The 21315-nt window shown below is 38.6% G+C and overlaps 3 protein-coding genes across 6 annotated transcripts; all 3 read right to left on the minus strand.

Moving 5' to 3' along the window:
* Positions 1-62: 62 nt before the first annotated feature.
* LOC111780190 (uncharacterized) lies at positions 63-2859 on the minus strand. Its single transcript, XM_023660522.2, has 2 exons — positions 2616-2859; positions 63-841 (listed from the first exon to the last, which is right to left on the minus strand). Exon 2 carries the CDS (start codon positions 789-791, stop codon positions 234-236), a length of 558 nt encoding a protein of 185 aa, XP_023516290.1. The 5' UTR covers positions 792-841; positions 2616-2859; the 3' UTR covers positions 63-233.
* Positions 2860-3452: 593 nt separating this feature from the next.
* LOC111779652 (xanthine dehydrogenase 1) lies at positions 3453-15511 on the minus strand. Of its 4 annotated transcripts, none has more exons than XM_023659749.2 (15): positions 15370-15511; positions 15009-15290; positions 13506-13605; positions 13301-13409; positions 11501-13006; positions 10936-11178; positions 9617-9931; positions 9233-9472; positions 7911-8195; positions 7586-7807; positions 7330-7491; positions 6158-6292; positions 5815-6051; positions 4640-4813; positions 3453-3918 (listed from the first exon to the last, which is right to left on the minus strand). In XM_023659749.2, exons 2-15 carry the CDS (start codon positions 15142-15144, stop codon positions 3676-3678), a joined length of 4107 nt encoding a protein of 1368 aa, XP_023515517.2. In that variant the 5' UTR covers positions 15145-15290; positions 15370-15511; the 3' UTR covers positions 3453-3675. The 4 variants fall into 4 exon arrangements, with proteins under 4 accessions (XP_023515517.2, XP_023515518.2, XP_023515516.2 ...); XM_023659750.2 differs by having other exon boundaries at positions 15009-15206; positions 15370-15496; XM_023659748.2 differs by having other exon boundaries at positions 15009-15206; positions 15291-15480.
* A 3334-nt stretch (positions 15512-18845) lies between these two features.
* Positions 18846-20593, minus strand: LOC111779701 (pentatricopeptide repeat-containing protein At4g38010). The gene has a single exon (XM_023659818.2). The coding sequence runs from the start codon at positions 20526-20528 to the stop codon at positions 18978-18980; it is 1551 nt and encodes a 516-aa protein (XP_023515586.2). The 5' UTR covers positions 20529-20593; the 3' UTR covers positions 18846-18977.
* Between the last annotated feature and the right edge of the window lie 722 nt (positions 20594-21315).

Consider the following 21315-nt stretch of genomic DNA (forward strand, 5'->3'; position numbering starts at 1 on the left):
GTCTCAAGGAATATGTATATGAATGCATACTGCCCATGTTTGAGGCCATTTTACTCACAATCTACAAACAAGCAATCAAAAGCTAGGAAGGATTCCATATAATCAAATCTCATATTTATCAAAATTTGGGGAGAATCTTAACATGATGTTCTCTGTTTCTCCTTGAGAATTATTGTGAAGAACAGCTCTAGAAATAGCCCATATTCTCACAGATCACTTCGAACTTGTAAAAGTTAGATTGTGAGGCCGCTAGATTCAGCTTCAAGATACTTACAAATCCTCTCCATCACTTCTCTACCCTTGACACTGTTCTGCACAAACCTCTCTGCGCACCGTTGCTCGACTTTTTCAGCCATCGATGCGAGTGCTGACAATGGCTTGATTCGAATGCTCGTCTCCTGTCTGCAAATTGTCCATCCGTTCGGATTATCTGGGTGAGGGTCATACCTGATTTTCTCCACCACTTCTATGAATTTCTGGAGACTGATATTCCGAGTGGTGAGTTGCATCGATTGCGACCAAGCATCTACAACTGTGGATTCGACACAGTGGCAGATATCCTGACCAACGATCTTACGGATAAACCATGGTCCAGGGGCATGGATGGTAATAGCACGGGTTGTATATAGCTTCCCGGATTCTGGGTCAACCTTTCTGTTTAAGGTGTCTACTTCAAGAATATGGGATAATGTACGCTTGTTTTCGGGGTCGGTAAATTTGCGCCAAGATGCACAAGTGACCCGTTCCCACGGGTGCTTGTAAGTGTACTCCTGAGAGTATGCTCTAACCATCACACTGTTCTCTGATACCTTAAACCCTCTTAATGGCACAGTTAACTAGTCTGCATATGAACAGACCGCTAAATTAATCGAACGCTTACTATTCACCGCTGAAATTAATCATATGGCTACTAATTCAGCAGGAAAGGAATTGAAAAGGGAAAACAAAAAACGTCAATGAAGATGATGGAAATGTATCTTCTGATACACTCAGGACAGGAGAAAGCACATGTCATGTAACATAGACAAAAGAAAAACATTATCCATCAGCTAAGAGTGACTACATGAATAAACTAAAGAACTTGAACATTACAGATGCATAAATCAAATCATATAGGTTACTGTAAACTTTAATTTTCTTAAGTCGTTGGGTTTTGCCCAACCCAAGAGTTCTTCAAAATTCATAATAGTTCATTTGCAAAAACAAATTTTCTGCAAGGAGGCGTTCTACTGAAAATCAAATTGACCCACTTAGAAACAATTTGTAACAACCCAAGTCCATTGCTAGTAGATATGGTCCTCTTTGGGCCTTTCCTTTCGGGCTTCCCCTCAAGGTTTTTAAAACGTGTCTAGTAGGGAGAGGTTCTGTAACAACCTAAGTCCACCGCTAGCAAATATTGTCCTCTTTGGGCTTTTCCTTTCAGGCTTCTCCTCAAGGCTTTTAAAACATGTATGCTAGGGAGAGATTTTGTAACAGCCCAAACCCATCGCTAGTAGATATTGTCCTCTTTCGGCTTTCCCTCAAGGTTTTCAAAACGCGTCTGGTATGGAGAGGTTTTGTAATAGCCCAAGCCCACCGCTAGCTAATATTGTCCTCTTTGGACTTTCCTTTTCGGACTTCCCCAGAAGGTTTCTAAAATGCATGTGCTAGGGAGAGGTTTCCACACCCTTATAAAGAATGTTTCGTTCCCCTTTCCAACCAATGTGTGATCTTACAATCCACCCCTCTTCGGGGCCCACCCAGCATCCTCACTAGCACTCCTTCCTCTTTCCAATCGATGTGGGATCTCACACAATCATTCTACCGGTTCTTTCACCTATTTGCCCAATAGATTTATTCAAGTAATTCTTATTTCTAGAGAATGAATCGAGTAACAAATCAACAATACTTCCAGATCCATCCAAATAACAAAAGAGCATAAGAATATTCTCCCCTTCTTTGAACAACAACAGCAAGAAAAACCTCCAAAGTAACTCATGGCAATAACTTTAGAATCCAAGATGTAAGATGCAAGAAGCTCAGATACCAAAAACTATCAGTCAAAACGTCTAGGCTTTGTGATTCTAACACGGTGCCATACCGCTCAAACAACTATAATGCCATTTTCTTTCTAATCAATATCAATGGCTGTTCGTTCGACCTTGTGCAAATGACTTCAAAGACAATTTTCAAACTGCATATGGCCATCAAAACAGAGCAAACTGTAGCAACAAAAGCTGAAGTAGTAGGAAAAGGGAAAAAGATGAAATGTTCTCAACAAGCTCAAATCAAACACGATCAGAGTCCCATCATTACAAACAACGATCCATCAAAAGAACCGGCAGTCAAACACATGCTTCTTCTCAACCATTTCCAACAATCTCTCAAATTCATCTTTGGATTCGAATACAAAGATAAAACACCCAACTCGGTCACATTCCACAGGCATCTAAGCAGCTAGTTTGTAATTCAAATCATTATGGATGCATTTCTCAATCTCAATCTCAATTCTCCACAGAAATCCAACAGATAATCAAAACATATAAGATGAACACACAAAACCCTTAACGATGCGCCTAGCAGAATCGAATTAAAATCAATTACAAAGAGCTAAAGAAAAGGAAAAAACAGTCCACCTGAGAGATGAAAGAAGACGGCGTTTGCAGGCGGCGGAAGAAGGCGGTACCGACAGGTCAAGATCTCAAAATCAAAACCCGCAAAGGAAGGAAAAATCTCGGTAATTCAAAGCTTCAGTGAAAGGAAGACCATAAGCATTGGACCGAGTTTAAATAATGGCGTCATTTTATGACGAAACTGCCCTTCGCCATTGAAGCTAAAGACAAGACATCACTGCAATTCAGTATCCATACCATTAGCCCTAAAGCTTCCATTTTCAGACCTCGTTTACTAATTATAATTATAATTATAATTATAATTTATAAATAAATAAATAAAATTAAGTTTCTCTTTTTAGTGTAATAAAAAAATATTTATTTATTTAATTATTTATTTGAAGATTCAAATCTAATTAAGACATTACTTCAAACAATTATTATTAAATATTTTATTTATAATTTTTAATTATAAGAAAAATTATTAATTTAAAATATAGTTCCATTCTATCTATATTATTTAATAACAATATTTTTATTTTAACGAGTTGAATTATAATTTATTCATAGTTTATAAAATATTACGTCGAAAATAATTTTTATTTGAAAAAAATTATGATGGTAATAAAAAGGAAAAAAAATTAAGAAAAGTATAATCGAGTAAGAAAAAATAGTTTTTTTTTTTTAATCCTATTTTGTAATTAATAAATGATCGAAAATAATTAAATATAAAAAATATGAATCGAATAAATAAGAGAGTAAAATATGACTCGCAAGATTATGAGAGATAATGAGTGCGTCGCGGGGACTCGAACCTTTAACATTTTGGTCGATAGCAAAGTAAGCTGTGAGACCCATAAGTACACTCAACCTATTTCTTTACCGAGCGAAAGATAAGAGTGTATGTCTTAACCTGTTGAACTGTACTTATACTTACACTGTCACGAAATTCCACGAACGTTCAAAGTTCCTCGAAAAAAAAGGGTTACGACATACACATACAAGGGTGCAGAAGACGGTATGACAATGATTATTTTGCAGTGTTTCCTAAACTATGAGCAAAAGAACTTAGCATCCAACTGCTTCATATGCTAAGCTTGGGACGAAAATTTGAACCAGCAAATCGAGTAGTGAATTCGTCCAAACAAGCCATTCGGATTCGCTCCGGTGTAGCAGGATTATCGAGAGGAAACCAGTCGTCGTGCCCCGCCTCGTTCCTTGCGGCGGTTATGGCGTCCTTGATTGCAAACAAGACTGCTGAAGCCAAAAAGAATGGAGGTTCTCCCACTGCTTTTGATGAATGGAGAGCCTTCACGTTCGGGTGACCCTGTCGAGTAATCAAAGAAACCAGTATGCATATAAACGCGTCGATGAACCGAACATTAGACGAAAGGTAAAACTGTGAGCTCAATAATTTGTAGACGACCCAACCAGAAGAAAACAACAGTAATTGAAAAGGAAATGACGTTACAAGGACTCGAATACAGAACAACTTCATGCTATGATATCATATTAAATCATCCCTATAACAGCTCAAGCCCACCGGTAGAAGATATTGTCCGCTTTGGCCCGTTACATATTACCATCAGCCTCACGATTTTAAAACGTGCCTACTAGGGAGAGGTTTCCACACCCTTATAAAAAATGCTTCATTCCCCTCTCCAACCGATGTGGGATCTCACAATCCATCCCCCTTAGGGGCCCAACGTCCTAGTTGGCACACCGCCCGGTTTCTAGCTCTAATACCATTTGTCACAGGCCAAGCCCACCATTAACAGATATTGTCCACTTTAGACGCGTTTAAACCTGTGAGGTTGACGACGATACGTAACGTGCCAAAAAACAGACAATATCTGTTAACAGTGGACTTGGGCTGTTACACTCCCTTAATCTAAAATCTTAAGCGGGTGGATTACGTTCTTTTAGGAATACCCCGAGTTATGGCGTGTTTCTACGATAGAACAGTTATTTCACTCGTTTTCACGTTTTTCGAGCATATATTTTTTGCATTTAGTTAAAATCAACAAAAAGAAAATGTGAGAACATACCTTCAAGAGAGAGACATTAAATTTGAAAGGAACATCATTCATAGATGGAATTTTGTAGCTTCCAGGTCCAGCCGTATAGAGAGTACCAGGAGCAATCCACCTATGAGCTGGATCTCCCCATTTCAACTCCTCTAGAGCTGCCCAACCCAGTCCTTGCACAAATGCTCCTTCAATCTGTTGTATAAACGAACCGAAGAAAAAAGCGTTTATATGTGATTACGACGATATACTGGTTTTTGAGAACGTAAACTAAATAGTGAAATCTCGAGGCACTAAGAGAAGGTAACAACGCTGCTATATGATACGTTTAATCCATATTGACGAAAAGAATTCTCAACCCGAACAATGAAAAGAAATCCAGAGGTTTCAGTCCAAAGGAATCAAACAAGAACTACAAAAATTGATACTCGAATATGGATACAGACTCTAAACTAAGATCATAATTACGAAACGGCCTAGTGACCGAGTTCCAAAAGGAGGCGTTAAATCGAGCCACCTCCCAGACCTTACTCGTCCTCTTAACCTCTCTAAAAGTTCTATTGTTCCTTTCTGACCACAACCCCACAAAGCAGCAAAGAAGGTAGCTTGACCCCATAGCAAATGGTTGAGGTCAGAATATCTGTTATCTTTTAAACCTAGCCACTGTTAGGAACACACAACAACGAACACACTCGATCTAGATGAACACAAAGAACATGAGAGAGAAAATACGTGGAATATTGGCTAGACCTAGCCACTGTTAGGATCGTACAACAACGCACACACTCAATCTAGATGAACACAAAGAACAGGAGAGAGAAAATACAAGGAGGAATATTGGCTAACGGTTTATATTGATGACTTCAGGTATATACAGTAAGAGAGAATACAGAGAATACATAAAGTACATTTTCAAAGCACTACATGGGTATATATATGGTTCAGTTTCCTATATATACCTCTACCAGATATGTAACTATCTACCGTATATAGGTTTACGAGATATAACTTTTTACTGTATATAGTTATTTACTATTTATGATCATTTACTTTATATGTCATTTACCATATATATAGTTCTACTATGTAGACTTATGTAGACTAAGCTATAAATAAGCATAAGCAGTCGGCTCCATAATCTAACAGCCACCTCCCAATAACTTTCACTGGAACGGAGAATAGGAAATGAGGAGTACCTGCCCAACGTCAATGGCTGGATTGAGAGAATGTCCAAGATCTAGGAAGATATTAGCGGACCGAGTGTGGAAGTCTCCGGTTAACGTGTCAATTTCTACTTCTGAAAATGCAGCACCATAGGTGAAATATCTGAAGGGAATGCCTTTTCCAGTTGTCCAATCATACCCAATTTCAGGTGTGATGAAAAAACCATGAGCAGAGAGATCGATCCTTTGCACGTAGCACGCACATGCCAGCTGAAAACAATGAACGACAACACATGATACGATATCTAAATTGGAAACAGTATCGCGAAACATGTCTTCTTTTCGTTTTTCATCAAACCCTTAATGTACACAATACCTCTGTGAAAGAGCTGAAATTATGTTGGGCAGCAATAGGCTCCATTCTTGCTTTGATTTGCTCACATGCATCCAAAACTGCAGCTCCATACATATCAGAGCTTGCAGAAGCTGCAGTAGGAGATGCATTAGGAACCTGTTTTCACAAAAGAACGGGGGGCGTAAAACAAACCATCAGTCGAAACATACCGGTCTTGTTAACAATCTCAAAATAGAATGGAGAAAAGGTTCGACTAGTCGGAATATATTAGCGATTTGATATATTCTAAAGTACGAACTTGCATGATTGGAACAAGCATCAAAGAATTCATATTGTTTAGAAGAGGAGACGACACAAGAAGGTAGATAGAGTTGTGGCGATGTGTCTCGAGTAAAATTACAACGTGCACCATTGTGGTACTTAGGAGACTAATAAAGAAAAGTTCCTAAAACTCGATAACAACGGTTGAATAGTGCTCAAACGTGGAAGATTAAATGTACAAGTAAATGATGATCCAAGCAAAGACAAAATCTCTGACAAAGAGAGTTCTGTGTCACAATTGCACTCTTGCGGCAGCGGGATAGCGATTGTGCGACACTTGTTCTAACCCAGCGAACAAGCCAACCCTCTTATCCAAAAAAGATTTCTATGGTCCACCCCATTTCCAGCCACTATTTCCTTCTTGCATTCATCCTCTAATGGCTCTCCAACGATCTACTTGGTTCTCCAATTGTGAGATCGCACATCGATTGGAGAGGTGAACGAAGCACTCTTTATAAGGGTGTGGAAACCTCTCCCTATCAGACACATTTTAAAACCGTGAGGCTGACAACGGTACGTAACGGGTCAAAATGAACAATATCTACTAGCGGTGGGCTTAGGCTGTTACAACTGATATCAGAGCCAAATACCGGGAGTGTGCCAACGAGGACGTTGGCCCCAAGGAGGTTGGATTGTGAGATCTCACATCGATTGGAGAGGTCAACAAAGCACTACTTATAAGAGTGTGGAAACCTCTGCCAATCAGACACGTTTTAAAAATTGTGAGGCTGATGATGATACGTAACGAGTCAAAATGGACAATATTTGCTAACGGTGGGCTTAGGTTGTTAGAAAAATAATATCTCTACAACAGCATTTCAAATATTGTCCGAGGAAAAATGTATAAGCATTTCAAATAAATCTCATATTACCTTGTCCGTACTCGTCTCCGATATGAAGACGGAACTAAGAGGAATATCAAACGCAGAAGCAGCAACCTGTGCAACTTTTGTATGCAACCCTTGCCCCATTTCAACACCTCCATGAGTAACTAAAACGGTCCCATCGGTATAGACATGAACCAGAGCACCTGCCTATGGTCATCAAAACGAACGAGCTCAGACATTTAACGTATGAAATCTTGCCCAAAATAATAGCACGATTATTTTAAGCGAAGTCTTTTCCCACCTGATTCATATGCTTTAATGTAAATGATATGCCAAACTTTGTAGGAACCATAGCAACACCACGCTTCTTCCATCGGTTTTGACTGTTAAATCGTTCGACTTCATTACGAGCATTATCAAAGTCACAAGATGTCTTAAGTTGATTCCATAGCGGACCCAGGGTAGAGTGTTGAACTTGTTGACCATAGTGCAGTATATACCCTTCACCTTGGAAATTGATTTCCTATAGAAATATAGAATGCTAAAGTAACGGTCACAGCGTCGAGAGAACGACAATGAGAACAATTATCGATATTAGTAATAAGTATCAACATTATGAAGCTTACCCTTATCTCTTCTGGGCTTTTCTTAACTTCAACAGCAATTCTTTGGATCCAATTTTCAGCAATAAGCATCCCTTGAGGACCACCAAATCCACGGAAAGCAGTATTACTAGGAAAATTCGTGAAGCAAACCTTTCCCTGAATTCTCATATTTGGAATCTCGTAAACATTATCCGAGTGAAACATGGCACGTTCGAGTATAGCAAGAGATAAATCTAATGAATTTCCACCATTGTTGTAGATTTCCAAGTCAAGAGCCAGCACTTTCCCCTCATTTGTGAACCCAACCTGGATCAGTTATTAAAAATCTAATCGTCGTCACAAAGTTATCAACGAATGCAAAAACAGAAGCAATAAGTTGGTCAATCACGAAGTTTCATAATATTTCAATCAATGGCGATATAATATGGTTCCAAAGTAGGAGGTCGTGTACTCGAACTTCTATTATTTTATTGCCTCCTCAATAAAATAGTGATGATCATCCATCTAGCTTCATGATCATTTTTGAACCCCCAAATGAGAGGAGTGTAAAGAAATTAAATTTGCTATAGCATTAGCTTAAGCTTTTGAGTATACTGTTTAGTGGTTATTTGAAATTGTGAGATCCCATATCGGTTGGAGAGGGGAACGAAACATTACTTATAAGGGTGTGGAAACCTCTCCCTAGCAGATGCGTTTTAAAAACCCTGAGGGGAAGCCCTTGAAAAAAAAGCCCAAAGAGGACAATATCTACTACGATGAGCATGGACGGATACATATGATATCAGAGCCAGACACCGAACAGTGTGCCAATGAAGACGTTGGGCTCCCAAGAAGGGTGGATTGTGAGATCCCACATCGTTTGGAGAGGGGAGCAAAACATTACTTATAAGGGTGTGGAAACCTCTCCCTAGCAGACACATTTTAAAAACCTTGAAGGAAAGCCCGAAAGGGAAAGCCCAAAAAGGACAGTATCTGCTAGCAGTGGGCTTGGGTCGTTACAAACATGATCTAGCATAGCACACAATAAGGAAACAAAGAAGGCCATGTCTTCTCCCTCTATGATTCCAACAGTTTTTTCATATCTATAAAAATTAGAGAAAAAAAGAATGACATCGCTGATGATGTCGGTTCATTTATATATAGTAACACCGTTATTGAGGAGGACGTCTCTTCCCTTTTCATACTCGCTGGCTGTTTTACTTATCCAGTGAAGGGGGAATTTTTCTTCGAATTATGTGCTACGAGCAACATCGAACGCATTCAAGTGTTTATTTCCCAAGTTTGTAAAGATCAAAATCAAATTAAAACCCAACAGTAAAGGCAAACAGAGTAGAAAAGAACACCTTATACTTTCCAAGAAAGCTATGCCGCTGCCCTGTAATCATCATGTCTGTGTCCCTGTCTAACGTGATCTTCACTGGTCGATTCAATAAAAACGAGGGGACTGAAGCTGCAGCAGCAAACACAGCTGACCTTGTTTCCTTCCCCCCGAATCCACCACCAATCCGCTTCGTTTTGCAAACTACTTTGGACATTGGAAGCCCAAGAACACTAGAAACATACTTCTGGTGCTTTTGTGGAGTCTGCACAAAGAAAAGTTATAAATTATTCATTATACTTTCCTATTTCAAAGACGCCATCAGAACTTATCATTTTTAAAGAAGGTATAACATCACAAAAACAGGAGAAAACGTGCAAGAAAGTAACGAAAAAGAGGTAGACCATACTTGTGTTGATGAAACCAGATGAACTTCATTACCAGAATCCAATGTCCATATCACACTACTATTTGGCTCCAAGTAAAAGTGTTCCTGACCTCCCACTTGAACTTCACCTTCAATGATCTTATCACACTGACCTGATTGGAAACATAATTCCACATCCCCTTTCTTCAAACACTTCGAAGTGTTGGGATGGAAACTATTAGCAAGGATAGCATCCTCGATTGATAGTATAGCCGGGAGCTCCTCGTATTCTACATGAACCTTTCTTGCTGCAAGTTTCGCGTTTTCATGAGTATCAGCAACTACCACTCCTATGATCTGCAAAACAGTTGCGTTTAATTCAAAAGGTTAGAATAGATAATGAAATTAAATTTCTAAAACAAATTATTCGTAACTTTTAGAGATGGTGGCAGGTCAGAGAGTTGGATTCTTGTTGAGAGTGATTGTATATTCATTGCTCATTTTCTCTGGTGGACGTGTTTTGGGAATTCAACCGTTGGTGCCTCTTTAAAGTGACTTAGTTTGCCCTTTTCGTTATAATTATTGTAAAGGAAGTGTGAGATCCCACATCGGTTGGGGAGGAGAACGAAACATTCTTTATAAGGGTGTGGAAACCTCTCTCTAGCAGGCGCGTTTTAAAAACCTTGAGGGGAAGCCCGAAAGGGAGAGCCCAAAGAGGACAATATCTGCTAGAGGTGGGCTTGGGCCATTACATATGGTATCAAAGCTAAACACCGGACGACGTGCCAACGAGGAGACTGAGTCCCAAAGGGAGGTGGACATGATTCGATGTGCCAGCAAGGACACTGGGCCCCGAAGGGGGTGGATTTGGTGGGGGTCTCACATCGATTGGAGAAAGGAACGAGTGCTAGCGAGGACGCTGGGCCCCGCAGGAGGGTGGAGTGTGAGATCTCACATCGGTTGGGGAGGAGAACGAAACATTCTTTAGAAGGGTGTGGAAACCTCTCCCTAACAGACGCGTTTTAAAAACCTTGAGGGGAAGTTCGAATGGAAAAGCCCAAAGAGGACAATATCTGCTAGCGGTGGGCTTGGGCTATTATTTTTTTCATACATAAAAAGTTGAGGCTTCAAGTCCGAGAGGACTATTGCACCTTAGTGCACCTCGAGCTTCAAAAAGACGGTCATTTTCCAAACGTTTACGCAAGAGGTCAAAACACGAGCCCAATTATTGGTTGCTACATGCATAGCACATAAAGTTACCATACACATATTATAATCCCAACTCTTTATAATAGATATCATATGGAATCAAACATCAAGGTAAAGTTGGGAAATGGCAATGTAGTATAAGGTTTCATTACCTGTCCCACACAAGTGACAAATTCTGAAGCAAAAAGCTCCTCATCTGGAATAGCTGGCCCAATCTTATTATCAGCTGGAATGTCTTTGGCCAGGAAGATACCGGCGAAACCAGCAGATTTTCTGGCTTCCGAGTCATCTATGCGACGCAAGCGAGCATGAGGCTTCGTGCTCAGAATCAAAGCAGCATGCAAACCATGAGGAGGTAACGGTATGTCATCTGTATATTCTGCCTCTCCTGTGACCTAAAATTAAAAGTACTGTATCGACATTATTCTCCGTGATATATTCTACGAGACCAACTAAGTTTTTTATTAAACAATTTCGATCGAATGGAGCTCCCAACCAAAAGAATCATACTAAGCTAATAATTACAAAAAAGCATAATACAAACGCGCACGGTAACGAGTTTTAATCCATTTAAATGCTTCGAGAATTAAAGCTAAAACAACATTTATGTCGATTACCATTAAAGCTAAGAATGATAATGAACATGTATCAGATGTTAGTGGGTTAATAGATGCAGTTGGAACATTTCAATATATAAAGTGGTATGATTTTACTTGCCTGAAGTCTTGCAGAAAGATGAACCTCAGGTAAGCCAACAGCGGTCCCATGACTTTTGATCTCGTAGTCCTGACTTCCGATAACATGTGGCCGATGAAACGATTTTACAGCAGAGAGATGCGACAACGGAACGTTCTCCTCAATAAGATTATGCCTCCCCATCTCATGAGATACCCAAAGATGAAATTTAAAGAAGAAGCTTAGAGTTAAAGATTTTCGGAACTCCACCATACCTCCGGGAGCGTTTTCGTGCAGCAAAATATCTTCTTCTAAGACTTTCAATGCATCCTTGAGTAGCACTTGATCCCAAATTTTGCCAATTATATACTTTTTAGTCTTTACTGCTGAAAGTGATAATGGAGCAACCCCACCATAAACGATCGATGCATCCGAAACAACCCAATTTTTACCTTCTTCCTCGAGAAAGACACGTATACCAGCATTTACAATGGCAATGTCATCATCTCGTCTATGAGCCTGCTTAAACTCTTTGACATACTCGAAACGCTTGCTCCATGGTAAGAATACAGAGAGTAAGAGTTCATCGTTCGCCAAACCCACTTTACGATAACCAAGGAAAAAATTTTCGGCCAATGTTGTTCTAATCTTTCCCTTGCAGTTAATAATTACGAACTTCGCTCTTGTAGCCATCCAGAGAGGGTTCAAATCTGATATAGGACTTGCTGTACATATGTTCCCACCTACAGATGCAACATTTCTTATTTGTGTCCCAGCAAACCATTTTAACTGTTCGATAAACGCTTTACAAAATGAAGTTTCATGTGTTGCACGCTCAGCTGTAACCTTTCTTAGAACGCTCAGCAGTTCCGATAACCGTACTGCAGCTCCTATCTCAATGCCATCGTCTTTCACATTAATCATATTTAACTCAGGCACATGCATAACATGAACCAGAACCTTATACTGCATTTTCTTTAACCTCATTTCAATTCCAACCTCGGTATTACCGACCAATAACTTGGCTTCGGGGTATCTCGCCTTCAAGTCTAACACTTCTTGAAGCGTTGTGGGTCTAAACCATTTAATCCCACCAGACCCGCTTAAATTCAAATAACTTAGTTTCTTTCGAAACAGCTCAGGAGGGAAAATAAGCTCTTTATCTGAGTATGAGCTGCCATCAATCTCATTATAAGAAACTGGCTCACACCTATTGCCACGAGCTATACTTTCCGAGCAGTCGACCCTCTCACTTGTGGTTTTAGATTTGCAAGAACATGGCTTCCCAGTTGAAGGGCAAATAAATTCATCTGTTTCACCAGTATTCAAAGAATTCGTGTATATTGAGTCATCAGCTTTTGCAAAAACCCGGAATGCATCAATGATCGGTCTGTAACCTGTGCATCGACACAAATTTCCTGCAAGACATTCTTCAATTTGCTCTTCACTAGGTGGACTTTTACTCGACCTTAATAACGCATACACGGACATGATAAAACCAGGAGTACAAAATCCACATTGTGAACCATGAGAGCTTGCCAATGACTCCTGTAATGAATTAATTTAGAGAAAGTTGACAATATAGTTTATAAAACTTGATTATCGTTGACCATAGCTAGCTCGAAGTCTTATTCGTTATCCTCGACAAGTACGATATACTGTTTAGGGTCCTAGTCAACTTTGACGAACAGTTCTAAAGCCAATAAGATCAAGATTTAATAAAAGGATCAGAATTTTCAGGACTGAGCTGAGCTTTTAATCATCAGAACCAGTCTTATGCAATACTCAAAACAACATAGATATTCAAAGTACTTGAAAGAGCCTGAAAGTGACATAACTTACTTGGATAGGATGCAATCCACGCTTATGGCTACCCAAACCCTCCACTGTTATTACATGCATCCCTTCTACAGAATATAGAGGAGCCAAGCAAGCATTAACAGCATAATGCCTGAAAAAAGATAGTGTTTATGCAAAGTTTAGCTTGATAATTCGATTACAGTCGATTTTGGAAAGCGTGCAGGTAAGAACCCAAGTAGATACTCACATGCATTTGCTTAAACTTGAATCATAACTGGAGACCATAACAGTGCATGCTCCACAGCCACCTTCCCCACAGCCAAGCTTGGTCCCAGTTAAACCAGTATCTACATCAGCAGAAACAAAAAAGAGTACAATTTCAACATCGTCTTTCATTATCTTATCAAATTTAACAAATCTTTTGAAGAACAATTCTTGATAGGCGAGGAAAAAGTTTTTCTTAAACTGTGAGATCACACGTCGGTTGGAGAGGAGAATAAAGCATTCCTTATAAGGGTGTGGAAACCTCTCCCTAGCATACACGTTTTAAAACCTTGAGGGAAAGCCCGAAGAGGACAATATCTACTAGGGGTGGGCTTGAGTTATTACAAATAGTATCAGAGGCAGGCATCGGATGGTGTGCCAACGAGGACGCTGGCTCCCAAAGGCGTGGATTGTGAGATCCCACATCAGTTGGAGAGGATAATGAAGCATTCCTTATTAGGGTGTGGAAACCTCTCCCTAGCAAACGTGTTTAAAACCTTGAAGGGAAGCCTAGAAGGGAAAGCCCAAAGAGGACAATATCTACTAGTGGTGGGCTGAAGCTATTACAAATGGTACCAGAGCAAGGCACCGGGCGGAGTGCCAGCGAGGATGCTGGTCCCCAAGGAGAGTGGATTGTGAGATGCCAACGTCGACGCTGGCCCCCAAGGGGAGTGGATTGTGAGATCTCACATCGGTTGGAGAGGAGAACGAAGTCATCCCTTATAAGGGTGTGGAAACCTCTCCCTAGCAGACACGTTTTAAAACCTTGAGGGAAAGCCCGAAGAGGACAATATCTACTAGGAGAGAGCTTGAGCTGTTACAAATAGTATCAGAGGCAAGCATCGGACAGTGTGCCAACGAGGACGTTGACTCCCAAAGGCGTGGATTGTGAGATCTCACATCGGTTGGAGAGGATAACGAAGCATTCCTTATTAGGGTGTGGAAACATCTCCCTAACAAACGTGTTTAAAACCTTGAAGGGAAAGCCCAAAGAGGACAATATCTGCTAGCGATGGGCTTAAGCTGTTACAAATGGTATCAAAGCCAGGCACTGGACGGTGTGCCAGTGAAGACGCTAGGCCCCCAAGGGGGGTGGATTGTGAGATCCCACATCTATTGGAGAACGAAGCATTCCTTATAAGGGTGTGGAAACCTCTCCCTAGAAGACGCGTTTAAAACCTTGAGAGGCAACCCATCAAGAAAAGCCCAAAGAAGACAATATCGGCTAGCTGTGGGCTTAGACTATTACATAAACGCTTACGAATCAACAAAAAATGTTTGTAATTGAACTTTATACCCTACTTGATCTTAAACTAAATTCCACGATCCACAAAATTCAAAACAGAGAGCAAGCTGATCGACAAACTTTGTGGGCTCATAGTACAGGATTACTCATAAATGATACACAAAAAGCCATTGATGAAGCAAATTACTCTAACCAAGCATAAGAAGAGCCAAAACAGAACAAACCCAGAAATCCCTTTACCTCTAAGATATTCAAGAACAGTTAAATGGGCTAATCCATTCGGAAGAACTCTCCGGACCCCATTAACATAAACGATAGCCTCCTTCGAATCCTCCCCAACCTGTTCAATATCCTTTTCACTCTTCAAAGATCCCATCTGGGTCGCTAAAAGACTCGCCGGAGCTCAGAACACGATCAAATTCTCAGAACCAAGAGCAGCTGAGAAAGCAATTCAATGATCAAAATGAAACAACAAGAAGAACTCCCCAATACCCACGAGCCCAAAATCGATAACAATCAAACCTGAAATGAAACACTAAGAACATATCATTCTGCTCGCGCTTGCTCACATGGAACGTTCAGCTGTCCATAAAACTCTTACCAGTAATAATTAACAACGAATAAAACGAGGTGGATGCAGTGGAAACATTCACGCCAGAGCAATCGACGAAAAGGATAAACTCGGCCTCTTCAATGCTGACACTGAAATTCGACCTTTCCCACTAAAAAATTATTAAATTAGATCAAAAAAAAGGGAAATTTTACTAGAAAAATCCCATGTCATGTTATGGACGACTTCCTTATTGTGGTTTAGTGATTTTCTTGCACTAATAATCATTACTAACTTAATTTCTTAGTGAAAAAGCAATTTACAAAAGAAAAACATTTCTAAAATCATCCTTTAAAAGTACAAGTTTTTAATATTTTGCTCGAGAAAAAAGAGTCATAATGAGTTATTAATGTACCAATCCTACTTAAAATTAGATGATGAAATTGATAATTCACCTGAAATTGTACTAAGAAAGATTTCTAACTTTTTTTTTTTGTCTTAGTAATGAAACTTACTCCAGATTTTAATATGAATGGTACCAAAGTTAGTTTATAGATTAAGAAAAGGTTTAAACTTTTAAAATTCTTTTTAAATATAACATAAATTTAACAATTTATCTGAAAGAAAAATCTTAACCAAATAATTTAAGATATATCCAAAAATTAACTTTTCGTTTTGATTGCTTTCAAATTTAAATGGTTTTGGACTCGAAGAAGGGGAGCATGGGACACGGTGATGAATGGATTCAGGAAGGACACGACGATGAATGGATTCAGGAAGGAGGAGATGAAGAAGGAGGAGGCGTTATTCACAATCTACCAAAGAGTAGATGATGCCACATTTGAGTGGATCACTCCTGCAAAGTCTTCTCAAGAAGCTTGTGTTGGATCGGTATGGCAACCCTAGAGGGGGGTGAATAGGGTTTTAACGATAAAAGTGTTTAAACGTGATTAATTTTTCTAATGATGAAACTTTTTACAAATAAGTAAAAGATGATAATTACTATAACAAAGTAATTCAGGTCAAAACAATAATCAAGTAGAACATGCAATAAATCACAATAATAATTTTGAAATTAAATAGAAAAGAGTCAGAGAAAATGACACCGTAGTTTTATAGTGGTTCGGTCAAACTCGACCTACTCCACTCCCCAAGCGCCTCTTGGGAATTTGAATAAAGAACTTTCTCGACTCTTTCCACGGATCTGAGCCAAACCGCTACACCGCTCTTTTTACGAGTTCAAGAGCAAACTCAATCCTTTCCCCGGCGCAGGATCAAACCGATACAAGTATTTGAGTTTGATAATAACACACCACAACTCTCTCAAAGAGTAGATTTACAATTTGGGATACTCACAACTATTTCCTCACAATACAAAAATAATCCCTCTGAAGAATAAGATAAAAAAAAATAAACTTGTAAGCTTGGAGAGAGCAACAAACAATGAAGACTTTGAACAAATGAGTATTGGAGAATGTATGTAAGTTGTTTTTTTTTAAATGTGGGGAAGATGAGTTTATATAGAGGAGAAAAGTGGCAAAATGTAGGATTGAATATTGACCATTGGATTGTGTTAGGAATAATGGAAGGTGGAGATTAAAAGTAAATAAATAAGAAATTTTTCTAAATTCATTTATTTCAAAATTTTAATATAATAGTAATATAATATAATAATAATAAAAAGTTATGTGAGTAACGGTCAAATGAAATTCAAAATTTATTATAAATATAATAATATAATAATAATAAAAACTATGTGAGTAACCACAAAAATTTTAAAATATAATAATATAATAATATAATATTGTAATAATAAAAATCGATGTGAGTAACGGTTAGATTCAAATTTATATTTTGTAAAAATAACTTTATTTAAAAATATAGTAACAAGAAAAACTCCACCATTTGTTACTCTCCCAAAATCATAAATGTCATACTTTGATATATTTTGATTTGTCCATCATTTTGATTTTGCTGCCACATCATCACGTCGGGTATGTTGTCTCGACTGTAATTTCTTCGTTTTAGCTCTGATTTGAGTAATTGAAAAGTCGTTGAAATTGTTATTCCCGACCTTATACTGTGGACAGTTCAAAATACTGAAAATAATTAATAATTAAAAAGTAGGTTTGTTATCATCAAAACATCAATTAATTGATTGAAATTAATTAAAGTGAGATCAATGCCAAAAAACCAACAGCTTGGACTCTTAAACTTTTGAATAAGTTTAAATAATTCGTTTATCATTAATTTTAAATGGAAATAGTGAATATTTTATTTTAAAAATACTCTTGAACTTTGAGTGATGTTACAAAAAAAAATCCTTAAACTTTAAAAACTTACTTTAAAAACTTTCATTAATACCGCTCGAATTTTTTATAAAAGTTTTAAAATATTTTGTTATAAAAAAATTTTAAAAAGTACATTAACACATTTTATCTTTATAAAAAACTATTCTTGAAATAAAATATTAATGATAAAAGTATTTTTTATTTTTATAATTTAAAGTTTTTTTTTTAAAAAAAGTAAGTTTAGGAGTTTTTTTTTTTTTTTTTTTTTTTTTTTTTTTTTTTTTTTGATAAAATGCAAAGTTCAAAGTTATTTTTATTAATTTAGACGGTGAATTTTGCTTCATTTTAATCTATATAATTTTAAATATTTATTTTTAGTCCTCGTAATTTTAATAAAATTTGTTAATTTTTAATTAATTTTAAAAGACAAACATGAAATAATAAACTAAACTGAAATAGTACACTTTAGGGTAAAATGATAATATAATCTTGTTTGGTTTCTTGGATTGGAATGTATTGATATTTTTATTATCACACATTCTTTTGAAATATTTATATAAAATCATGTTAAAAATATATGTAACCATTTCTATACATACAATTGTGAAATCATGTTACTTTATTCAAACTATATATATATATTATATATATTATATAGGTATTGCTAAACTTTAGTGTAAGTTTTAATCGTACCTAATTTTCAAAATTCTCATTTTTATCCTTAAACATTAACATTATTTCAAAGCGATCCTATCAACTATGTTAGACGAATACGACTCTCCACAATGGTATGATATTGTCCACTTTGAGCATAAGCTCTCGTGTCTTTGTTTTGGGCTTCCCAAGAGACCTCATACCAATGGAGAGAGTGTTCCTTGATTATAAACTCATGACCATTCCCTAAATTAGCTGATGTGGGACTTTCATCATCCAACACCTCCCCTCGAACAAAGTGCGCCTTCCCTTTAATCGAGGCTCGACTCCTTTAGAGTCCTAGTCATTTTTTACTGCCTTCGAGGAGGCTTGACTCCTTTTCTTTTTGGAGTCCTTTGTTCGATATTTGAAGATTTACCAATCTATTGGCACGACTAAGTTTAGGGCATGGCTCTAATACCATGTTAGACGAATACCACTCTCCACAATGGTATGATATTGTCCACTTTGAGCATAAGCTCTCATGGTTTTGTTTTGGGCCTCTCCAAAAGGCCTCGTGCCAATGAAAAGAGTATTCCTTGATTATAAACCCACAATCATTCCCTAAATTAGTCCTGGTAGAACTTTCATCATCCAACAAACTCTATCCAACACTTAACAAAAAAAGCATGAACTTTTCAACATCTTACCCCATTTTTCTCGACTCTCCCACATTCAACCCAATGGATTCAAGGGATCAGCCAATTCAATCCAGCTACAACCAGCCATTTTCTTCAGTCCTCTACTTCTCATGGCGTCTCGAACTTCATTAGCATCATTCCATCTATCACAACTAGCATAAGTATTCGATAACAAAGCATAAGTTCCCACTGTAATGCTCTTGCTGTTAAGCAGCCATTGCCTAACTTTCTCATACCTCTCATTCCCATGGAGTTGACAAGCATGAAGCAGCGCTCCCCAAACTGGCCCTTCTGCTTCCACAGGCATCTCCTTTATGAACGCCTCTGCTTCATCTAAAAGCCCAGCCTTCCCATACATGTCCACCATGCAAGCATAATGCCTCATCTCAGGTGCAACATTGTAAACGTATTTCATGGCTTCAAACACCATCAAGCCTTGATTGATCAACCCACCATGGCTGCATGCAGATAACAAGCTGAGAAATGTTATGGCATCTGGAGTAATGCCATGAACTAGCATGAGTGAAAAGAGACCAAAAGCTTGCTTGCCTTGGCCATTCATGGCTAACCCACTTATGATTGTGCTCCATGATATGATATCCTTGTGTTCAACAGTTTTGAAGATTGAAATTGCCTTTTCCATGCTGCCACATTTTACATACATGTTAATCAAAGCATTTCCAATGTTTCCATCAATTATCACGTCGTGCCTAGAGTTGATATATGAATGTACCCATTGACCCAAATGCAGAGCAGACATGGAAGAACATGCAGATAGTACATTGATTAGAGTGGCCTCATTGGGTGTGGCCTCTCTCGCATGAACCATATTTTGGAATACCCTCACAGCCTCTTCACATAATCCTGTCAGTGCATAACCTCCGATTAACGTAGTCCAAGACACAACATCTCTTTGAGGCATTTCGTCGAACAGGTTCTGTGCACCCCTCAAAGACCCACATCTAACGTAAAAATCCAGAAGGGCATTGTCCAAACTAACACTTTCCACATTCAAACTCCGCAATTTTAGCCCATGTATGGCTTTTCCAATCTTAACACACCTTAGACTAGAACAAGCAGATAAAGCACTAACAAGAGTAGCAGAATTAGGGCTCACATTCATGGACAAGAACTTACCCAGAGCTTCCTCTTTAAAACCCAGCTTGGAAAGCCCCGAAATGATCGAAGTCCACGAAACCACATCTGGGTCAGGGATGGAATCAAAGACTCGAGAAGCAGAAGGAACATCGCCATCGACGATGTAGAAATGGAGCAAAGAATTTTGGATGAAGATGTCAGAAAGGTGACCTGATTTGATGAGACGGGCATGGATTTCGAGGCCCTTGTGGGTTTCATGGAGAAGAAAACAGGCTTTGAGGGCGTAAGTGAAGGTGTAGTGGTTGTGGGAAGATGGGTGTCGAAGCATTTGGTTGTAGAGGAAGAGGCCATTTTCAGGGGCGACGGAGTCCACCAAAGCACCGAGCAAAGGGTTGAAAACGTGGGGCTTCGGATTTGTGAGGAGTTGGGCGTGGATTTGGGATAGTTGAGCGCTTGAAATCGAGAGTTTTGGAGGTTTAAATGGCATGCTATCGCTCTACCATTCGCCCATTCATCCTTCACAAACCCGGTGGACTTGTCTTTTAATATGACAATACTAAAAAAAAATGGTATTAACAACCAATGGATTGTTGTCGGGTTTTCGTTTTGAACTGAAATGTCTATTTAACTTGCAAGAGCATAGTCCTATCGTAATCCACCTTGAACGGGGCAGGAAATTTTCATTTAAGCGGTAAATGGGGAAGAGATCAGGGAGTGAAATGTCCATTTAACCAGCGAGACCAGGATCCTACTGTAACCCACCTTGAACGAGGCAGAGAATCTTCGTTTAAATGGTGAATGAGGACGAGGGCAAGGAGTGAAATGTCCATTTAATCTGCGAGACTAAGGTCCTACGGTAACACACCTAGAACGAGATAGAGAATTTTCGTTTAAACGGTGAATGAAGAAGAGAGTAGGGAGTGATTTCTCCTCGCTATCTAAATAGGGACGAAGATTAACTAAACAGTGGTTTCTTTAGGTCGAAAGGTTAAATTCTCGTACTAATAAAAAAAACTGGTATTAACCACCAATAGATTATTGTCCGTTTTTCGTTTTGAACTAAAATGTCCATTTAACCAGCAATAACATGGTCTTGTTGTAATCCACCTTGAACAGGGCAGAGAATTTTCATTTAAATGGTAGATGGGGAAGAGAGCAAGGAGTGAAATGTCCATTTAACCAACGAGACCAGGATCCTACCGTAACCCACCTTGAACGAAGCAAAGAATCTTCGTTTAAACGGTGAATGAGGACGAGAGAAAGGAGTGAAAATG

This window comes from Cucurbita pepo, chromosome 18 (genome assembly GCF_057944985.1).
Source record: "Cucurbita pepo subsp. pepo isolate OVF chromosome 18, ASM5794498v1, whole genome shotgun sequence".
In the NCBI taxonomy this organism is placed as follows: Eukaryota; Viridiplantae; Streptophyta; class Magnoliopsida; order Cucurbitales; family Cucurbitaceae; genus Cucurbita; species Cucurbita pepo.

Bases quoted from the DNA above. Each gene is read 5' to 3' on its own strand.
- LOC111779652 (XM_023659749.2), bottom strand. From the start codon at position 15,144: ATGGGATCTTTGAAGAGTGAAAAGGATATTGAACAGGTTGGGGAGGAT. The intron at 13,606-15,008 runs GTAAAGGGATTT...CTGCTGATGTAG, and splicing joins TGTTCTTGAATATCTTAGAG to ATACTGGTTTAACTGGGACC. The intron at 7,808-7,910 runs GTAAGCTTCATA...ATATTTCTATAG, and splicing joins AAAGCCCAGAAGAGATAAGG to GAAATCAATTTCCAAGGTGA.
- LOC111779701 (XM_023659818.2), bottom strand. From the start codon at position 20,528: ATGCCATTTAAACCTCCAAAACTCTCGATTTCAAGCGCTCAACTATCC.
- LOC111780190 (XM_023660522.2), bottom strand. From the start codon at position 791: ATGGTTAGAGCATACTCTCAGGAGTACACTTACAAGCACCCGTGGGAA.